Genomic DNA, 9,104 nt, shown 5'->3' with positions numbered 1-9,104 from the left:
ATTGACATTTTGGAGTATATCCTGACAGACTGTTTTCTACACACATAGAAGAATGAATAGATGGGAACATTCTAACCAGATGGTCCTGCACCTTGTTTGTTCCTCTCAACATCAGTACATATAGAACAACCCCTTTCTTTTAAACAGCTGCATAGAATTCCACCTTATATAGCCATTACCTGACTTATTTTACCAATTCCCTATTGATGGACACCTAGGTTAACTTTATTTTTCACCCGGTAACAAGTGAAGCTGCAAAGAACACCCTTGCACATGTACCCTCATCCACTGGTGTAAGAATTTCTGTAGACATGGAATCACAGGGTTCACTTCTAGTCTCAGAGCTGCCACACCTGTGTGGAAAGGAGGGAACAGTATGGGGAGGCAGGAGCCCTGGCTCCAGTCCTGATCCTACCTGCTGGGTGACTTGGGAAAGTCATTTTCCCTATCTGGGCCTTGGTTTCTCCATGTTAATAATGGAGCAATAACATTAGATCTCTTCCAGATATAGATCTTGGGATTTCATATTTCAATGTTTACTGAGCACACCCTGTGTACCCTTCAGAGAGTATACTGTTCATAGTCCCCGTCCCCAAACTGGAGAGACAGTGAACACACAAAGTTAAATAAATGAACACACACAAATATACATATGTGTGTATATGTATATATACAACTTCGCATATATAACTTTACTCATACACACAGTGAGATCAGTATTTCGAAGGGAGCAGAGTAGAAAGAGAGAGAGGGTTTTGGGTGAGGGAGAGAGAAAAGGCTTACTTTAGATATTTACATGTGGTGGTCAGGGAGCAGCTCTCTGAGGTGATGACATTCGCACAGAGACCAACAGTGGAGAGAAGAGTGTTCCAGGCAGGGAGACGGCATGTGCAAAGGCCCTGAGGTGAGCATCAGCCCATCCTGTGTGGCTGGAGCATAGTGGGTGAAGAGACAGAGCTAGAGAGGTGTGCAGGAGCCAGATCTCACGAGGCCCTGGGGCTGCAGAGAGGAGACTTGACTTTATTCAGAGCACGATGAGGAGCTGCTGGGGGCTTCTGAGCAGTGATCTATCTGTATTTCTCCCTCATGTGATGCCCTCATCGACCCTGGGAACTTGCTCTTCCCATTGACGTGTGTGTGTGTGTGTGTGTGTGTGTGTGTGTGTGTGTGTGTGCGCGCGCGCGCGCCTCTCCTTGCCACCATTCAGGCCACCTCCTCAGAGATGTATTCACTGACTACAGTGTCCAGGATAGCTCTCTCACCTCCACCACACACTTGCTGATCCATTGCTCTGCTTATTATAAATAAGATACATTATTTTATTTATCTGTTTTCTTGTTCAGTTTCTATTCCTCCAGTAGACTTTGATCTGTGAAAGGGCAGGGACCCTGTGTGCACAGGGCATGGCACACAGTAGGCCTTCAATACATGTTTGCAGCATAAATGTTATGAAGAGAGGAACAACAAAGGGGTGTTCAAGGAAGTCTTTCCAGAAGAAGGAACTTCTATACTGGGTTCTGAAAGCTGAATAAGAGTTCTCCAGGTGAGGTCCAGAGAGGGGAAGTGACTTACCTAGGCCCACCCAGGAAGGCACTTATGCCACCTGGGCCTTGGTTTCTTCATGTGAAAAGTAGAGCAGTAATGTACTTTTCTCAAACACTCACCATGGGGTCCTGGAGGTTCACATGTATCTCCTTGCTGGTGTAGAGGCAGGACAGGATGTCATTGTAGGTTTGCAGTGAAAAGACCAGGTCTGCCAGGCTGCCCGGGGCTAACTTTGGGAGGGGCTTGGGGGCCAGGTGGTCAGGCCTTGGGGCTCTCTGGCCTGGGCTGCAGGGATCATAAGCTTTAGAAAAATGAAGGAGGAAGGAGAAATTCAGAGGGAACAGTCTCCTCAGGCAAAAACTGGTTACAGCTAACATATGGAGGGTTCAGTACGTGCCAGACACAGCGCTGAACACTTACAGGCACAATCTCATTTTGACCTCACAACAGCACCATGAGATGGAAACCATTTGATAGATGAGGAAGCTGAGGCCCAGAGGAGTGAAGTGACTTTCTCAAGATCCTATACATGGTAAGAGGTGGAGCTGGGTTTTGCTTCTCCCTCATGTAACCCCATTCTTTTCTCCGTGACTTTGTTAACAGTGCCTCCTTCCTATCCACTCAAATCCTCCTGTCCTCCTGACTCACCTGCTACCATCCCATGGAGGAGAGGGGCAGCCAGCCTCATCCCTTCTCTGGGCCTTGGTTTCCCCATCTGAGGGGTCCCTTCCAGCTGGGTGTTACACGTGGTCCTGCTGTTCTGAGCCACCCCATCTGCCCTTTTGTTGGAGCCTAATTTTCACTTGTGGGACATACAGCCCCGTGGCCTCTCCACCTTTCCAGGGTTGAGCGGGACTTCCCAGGCTCAGTGTGAGCTCCAGAGGGTGGGGCCTGCCTGGTCTGCCCTTTCTTCTCCCTTCCCCTCTCTCCTCCTCTTTTGCCCACCACTTCCTTCGCTTGCTCCTTCTCCTCTGCCTCCTATCCAGAGAAGCCCCACCTCATTTTCCTCTGTGCCCATTCTCCCCCAGACCAGTGGACATCCTCAGAGGGTCTGCCCTGGCCAGGGGCTGCTCACCTGGACTTTCATCAGGATGGCCTCCTCCGTGAATTCTGTGCTGGTGACATAGTGCTGGAAATCTTCCCGGCCGGAGATGGCTGGGGCTGCAATGAGGAAATGGAACTGGGGCTCAGCCTCCCTGGGGGATGGAGGGAAGGGCATGGAGAGGCACTGAAGCAGCAAGAAATTTCTTCTCCCTCTCTGCTTAGCTTGAAGTTCATTGTGGGCTGGGCCTCAGCTTCTTGTAACAATGAGCATTTATTGAGCCATAACTCTGTGCCAGGTTTTATGTATTATCACAACAGTCCATTCTGTGAGCCTGTGATTAATCCCATTTTACAGACTGGGGAACTGAGGCTCGGGGGGGGAAATGATTTACCAAGGTCATAAGGCATAATGCCCTTTTCCCCCTCCTCTAGGAAGTAGGCTCCCCGTGGGAAAGCTTTGACTGTTTTATTTCCCATCATATTTCCAGAGCCTAGAAGAGTTCCTGGCACACAGTAGGGGGACAGCAGATAAGCCCCTTCCTTGGCTGGGAGCTACGAACTCAGAGTGATGTGTAACAGGTCTTCCAGCAGCGAGTTGAGCAGGGCTGTGGCCAGGGGACACCCCTGGAGGGAAGGCATGAGGGGGTCATTGTTGAGGTCAGGGCGAGATCAAGGGGCTGTCCCATGGGGTCACACCCCTCTCTCAGCGGGTGGGGCGGGGGGAATGAGCAACTTACTATCTTCTGTAGGAGGAAGGGCAATGCCTCATCCAGGACATCTGTCACTAAACCCAGAGCTTTGTTCACCCAGAGGGGGTCCATCCTAGAGGCGGGGAGAGCAGGTGGGGTCTGAGACACCATGGAAGGGGAGACTGAGGCCAGAGAGGGGAGTCCAGGGCAGGGCTGAGGAAAGCCCCAGTGGGCCTGTGAACAGGGAAGCTCAGGGTGGCTGCTTCCTTCCCCGCCTGGTGTCCCTCTCCTCTCCTCTCTCCTCTTTCTCCCCTTTCCTTTTCTGTTGTTTCCCATTCTTGCTTTCTCTCTTCTAGACTTTGCCCTCCTCCACTTTATTTCTTCCTGATTGTCCCTTTATGCCTCTCTTGCTTTATTTCTCTCTCTAATAAAGGTCTCTGGGATTTTCAAATCCCAGAGTGGAAGTTAATGGAAGGCTTCCTGGAGGAGGTGGCTTTTTTGTTAGGTATATTAAGAATCATAAGCAATGGCCACTTTATGCGGCAGGTTCTGTGCTAAGTAGCTCACAGGGGTTAGCTCATCTCTTCCCCAAACCACCCCATGCTGGCTGAGTTCTGTGATCCTGTTTATTGGTGAGAAAACTGAGGCTCCTGGAAGCCAAATAGCTTGGCCAGGGCTCCTGGTGTTAGCGAGCAGCCAAGCCAAGGTTTGACCTGCGTGGCTGCACACTTTGGCCATAACATTCAATGTGAAGGCAGGAGATACTGATGGGTGGTGTGTACAGTTGGTGGTCTTGGAGATGACCGTGTCCCTGACACCCTTGGTCACTCTAGACAGCTTAGGCTGGGGAGAGGCAGCCTAAGACTGAGACTCTCTGGGGAGAGGCTCAGTGAAGGGCTAGGTGCAGGAGTGGTAGGGGGTAGGTACTCACTGCTCCAGAACCTCAGTGCTCAGGTATCCTGGTGGGGTGTGGCACTCCTCAAAGGCCACATTGGTCTTGTTCCCCGTCTGCTCCAGCCGTACCCCGATGCAGATGTTGTTGGTGACTTTGAACCGCAGGATCCTGTAGGGGCAGCATGTCTGGGCAGGCTCCAAGCCGCAGCCCAAGACTGAGTCCAGAAGTCACAGGCTGGTGGGGCCTGCAGTTGTCTGGAGGGCTCAAATGAAAAACTGGAAGAGTTCATTAAAAATACAGGGTTCAAACTTTGGAAAACCTAAAAGATCTGGAAACTCTCGGCCAACATCCTCACAGGCGGCTGATGTGACCTTGAGATGGGCCACATCCTCTCCTGTTTGCTACAGTCCCCACCAGGCCAGGGGTCAAGCTGCATTTTTACTGCACATCATTATAAGGGTGATGATATGTTTATTGTATAGCAGAGAAATATTTCTCTGTGCCCACATCCGGGTGAAGAAAATATTTCTTTGTGCTCACTTTTCTATTAAAAAGGGAAGCTAGACAAAAAATGCCATCTTTCACACACACACAAAAAGACAGTGGGCATATTCCTAAGGGGCATGTAAGAATATTCCTGTTTCATGTGCAAATCACTCCCTTTATTGGCTGTTGTGTTTACAACCCCAGGTTGGCATCATCTTCCACAGTTTAGTGAGCGGTCTGAGCTCTTAGATTAGCAGTGAACTCTTATAACAGCCAAGGGCAGTAGGGGACTTGATCATAACACTTTGTGGATGAGGCCCAGAGGACAGACACCCTTACTTAAGTTGCCTGTATGGTAAGTGGGATTGGCGTCCAGGCGTGGTGGACCCCAAGGTGAGCTTGAACCAGACCCTCCTTGGATCATCCCATGAAAGCATCTGCCTTTTACTCAGATGGGGCACATGTCCCCTGACATGGAAGTCAGAGGGTTTTATCTCAGCCTCTGCTGCAGATTTCACTGTGTGATCCTGGGCAGGTCCCTCTCCTACTTGGTGCTTCAGCTTCCCCATCACAAAAAAGTGACTTTGAAACATGCCCAAGTGGAAAGGATTATTGTAACCCTTTTGGTGACATAGGCAGCAGAATTTTGCTAGCCTTGCATGGCAACCGAGGGAGGTGGAGAGGAAGCCCCCAGAGCACACACTCACCTCTAGAGCGAGAGGTACAGTTTGCTTCGCAATGTGACTTGCAGCAAGCTGTCAATCAGGATTTGTAGGGTGACATCAGGGCCTTTGGCATCTTCTGTGACCAACCTGTGAGTGGGTTGGGGGGTGTTGTTTGTATGGCCTGGTAAGGCCCCTGTGACTCTGTGGAGTGTGTCTGTATTGGTTAGAATAGGGGCAGACCCCAGGAGGAGTGGGGACTGCTTTGGGACAACCCCTTCCCTGACCCTCAGCCCAGCTGCAGAACACTGGGCTCTAGTTACAGCCTCTAAGCCTTGAAGACCTGGGAAAGTCCCTTTCCTTCTCCAGGCGTCAGTGTCACCCTCTACAAAATGAGGAGAATACAGTGGAGGACCTGTCCGTGCACATTAAACAGGTCTGAATTCAAATATAAGGGTGCTGCAAAAAAGACGCAAGCAGGCAGGAGTCAGAGAGAGCAAGACGGCTGGTGATCCCACCGCCTTCCACTCAGGGACCACCTGCCCTGCTGAGCATCCAAGAAGGAGGACGTGAAACTTCTGCTCCCCATGATGGCCTCAGGTCCTCGCATCTCCCTGAGCTAAGAGGAACCCAGAGTTTTATGTACTTTTTGAACATTAGATACAAGCTGGTGACTTACCTGGTGCCCACTGGAGTGGGCAGCAACAAGTTCCAGTGCTGGAGGAAGACCTGGATGGGTTGGGCTCCCCAAAGGCTGTATGCCTGCCTCCACCATGGCCCCTTCCAGAGGTTTTTGAAGAATGACTTGGACCATGTGGGGTTTTTCCTACGGCTCTCCCAAGCTGATGCCCTGTGCCAGGAAGGGTGAGTAGAGGTGGTGCAAATGCACAGGCAGGGGTGAGTGGTGGCTAGTCCTAGGCCTTGGAATGGGCTGGGGCAGGTGTGGGTGCTGGGCCCAGCACCCTCGTCCCAGGCCTCTCTGGGAAGCACCCCTACCCACCCCAGGCCCTAGCTTTTCATTTCATTTCACCCCCATCAGAAAACTTCTTCTGGACTCTATCATCTTAGGACCCATCTGGCTCTCCCTCCTCATTCTGGGGGATGGATTCGGAGGCCTACCTGTGGCTACATAGTTGACCTTGCAGGAACCCCTGCCCCAACCTACATAAATATCATTCATTTATGTTGGTACTTATTTTGCCAGAAGTCTCCAACTCATTTGCCTTCAGGGCCAAGCAGGTAATGTAAAGGGAGTGGAGGAGGAGGTGTCTGGGGACTGACTTAGGGACTACAGATCCTACACCAATGATTGCCACGTGGGAGGTCAGGCCAGGTGTGGCCAGATCTTTGTTATAGAGACAGTTGCTATTAGGGGTTGAATTGTGTCTGCCTTCCACCCCCCCAATTCATATATATATATATATATATATATACACACACACACACACACACATACATACATATATATATATATATAAATATATATAAATATTTTGGGCACATTGGGTCTTAGTTATGGCACACGGGATCTTTAGTTGCGGCATGCAGGCTTTTTAGTTGCAGCATGCAGACTCTTAGTTGCTGCATGCGAACTCTTAGTTGCAGCATGCATGCGGGATCTGGTTTCCCGACCAGGGATCGAACCCAGGCCCCCTGCATTGGGAGCATGGAGTGTTACCCACTGGACCACCAGGGAAGTCCCCCAATTCATATATTGAGTTCCTAATCCCCACCTTATAATGTGAACTGATTTGGAAATAGGGTTGTTGCAGATGTAGTTAAGATGAGATCGTACTGGAGTAGAGTGGGCCCCTAGCCTAATGTGACTGGTGTCCTTATAAAAAGGGGAAATTTGGACACAGACAGAGACACACAACCAGGGAGATTGCCAAGTGAAGAGGAAGGCAGAGATCAGGTGATGATTCTGCAAGCCAAGGAAAACCAGACTGCCAGCAACCCTCCAGAAGCTAGGGGAGAGACATGGAAAACGCCTTGATCTCAGAATTCTAGTCTCCTGAATTTCTGTTGTTTAAGCCACTCAGTTTGTGGTATTTTGTTATGGCAGTCCTAGCAAACTAATATAATCAGAAAATCTGGATTTTTATTAAAACACTCCAGATTTTTATATATTGGCAAGTCACTAAAATATTAAAAAAATACTATGGGAGTTTGCAATACCCAGGTATAAGCTGAATGTGGAGGGTTGGAGGGCTGCCAGGCTAAGATCCCTGGTTGAGACTCTGCTTTGTTCCTTGGAGGATTTCAAGTGGCTTCAAGAGGTTTAGGGACAATAAAAATGTACTTGCTGAGGGCTTTCCAGGCTGGAGAAAAGCTCCGACGACGCTGGGGCCTCCTACCCACCCACAAGGTGAGAACACTGTTTCTGAGGGGGAAGAAAAGCCAGAAGGCCACTCACCCACCCAACTGGAGCAGCTCCCCCAGCAGGGGGAAGCTCTGCCCCGAGAGCAGGTCCCAGACCAGCAACAGATCAAGCCCACTGCTCTCTTTGGAGAGGCCTTCTCTTACGAAGGGCAGGTGGTCCAGGATGGCGACTCCTTCACTTGTGGCCCCCATCACAGGGATCCTGGCCACACGGTCCAGGACATGGTGTTTCGAGAGCAGGCCTGAAATGTCTGAGGACAAGGCCCTCCTCAGGGTGGGGCTCACCTTTCATTCAGTCGTTCAACAAAGGCCCACCAGCACCTGCCCCGAGCCAGCGATTTAGACAGTCATTTAGCAACAGGTACTTATGAAGCACTTACTCTCTTCTGGGCTCAGGGCCCGTGGGGTTCATTCTAGGAGCAGGGGTGGGGGGGTGGGGGCGGGCACAGAAAACAATTGAGCCCTCAGATAAGCAAGCAAGGCAATTTTTGAAAATAAAATGGAGTCGGATTGGAGCATGACTAGGGGGAAGGTCTACTTTAGATAGGGTAGTCAGGGAGAGCCTCTCTGAAGGGGAGGCATTTGAGCTGAGACCTGAATGAAGTGGAGAAATCCACTATTGCAAGACCTGGGGAGAGAGCAACGTAGACAGAGGGAACAGCACATGCAAAGGCCCTGAGGTGGTAATGAGCCTGGTGAGTATATGAAACAGAAAGATCAGTGAGGTTGGACTGTGTTGAATGGGGAAGGAGGTGAATGGATAAAAAATAGCTCACAGCCAAGAGTTAGGGAGAGACAGAAAGACAGACAGACAGACAGGACAAGTACAGTACGCTTGGATAAGGCCATAGATGAAGCTTCACCAAAGGGCTGTGGGAACCCAGTGGAAGGAGACTCCTGCTGGGGAAACTGGGACTATTAGAGCTTTGCCTTAAATGGTGAATCAGAATCCATTGTGTTGAGAATGGGAGAAAGAATAGCACAAGCAAAGGAAGGAGGCTGGAAAGTCTATAGAGGCGGTCAGGGCAGGTGGTGGTAGAAGAGGCTGGAGAGGCAGGGCCTTGAAAACCAGGATGAAGAGCTTGGAGCTTCTCCTGAAGGTACTAGGGAGCCACAGCAAGTGTTAGAGCAGAGGAAGGATGGGGTCAGCTCTGGGCAAAGGAAGGCAAATTCTGCTGCTGGTGATGGGGAGGCCAGAAGAGGAAAAGGCTTGAGCAGGGAGGTGGTGTCACCTTCCACCCCTGCTCTTCCCTGAGTTCCTGCCTCCTGCCACCCACCCCTTAAAAAGCTACCTGTTTCCAGCTGATCCTTGCTGAAGCGCAAGAAGACTAGGTGCTGGGCCTCCCCTGGGGCCTGGGGCAGCAGCCCCCAGCATAGCAGTGACCCCCAGAACAGCAGCAT

The 9,104-nt window shown here is 50.6% G+C and overlaps 1 protein-coding gene across 1 annotated transcript; it reads right to left on the bottom strand.

Moving 5' to 3' along the window:
- Positions 1-338: 338 nt before the first annotated feature.
- Positions 339-9,104, bottom strand: LOC115839332 (BPI fold-containing family A member 1-like). Its single transcript, XM_030830910.2, is given in 9 exon segments — positions 339-353; positions 1,665-1,846; positions 2,614-2,706; positions 3,150-3,213; positions 3,327-3,411; positions 4,210-4,341; positions 5,367-5,471; positions 7,738-7,954; positions 8,996-9,104. Coding segments are annotated over 9 exon segments (1,002 nt in total).

The sequence above is a fragment of the Globicephala melas genome, chromosome 15 (assembly GCF_963455315.2).
Source record: "Globicephala melas chromosome 15, mGloMel1.2, whole genome shotgun sequence".
Taxonomy (NCBI): Eukaryota; Metazoa; Chordata; class Mammalia; order Artiodactyla; family Delphinidae; genus Globicephala; species Globicephala melas.
Note: the sequence above shows the minus strand (reverse complement) of the source record. Positions and strands in the feature narration are given on the sequence as shown.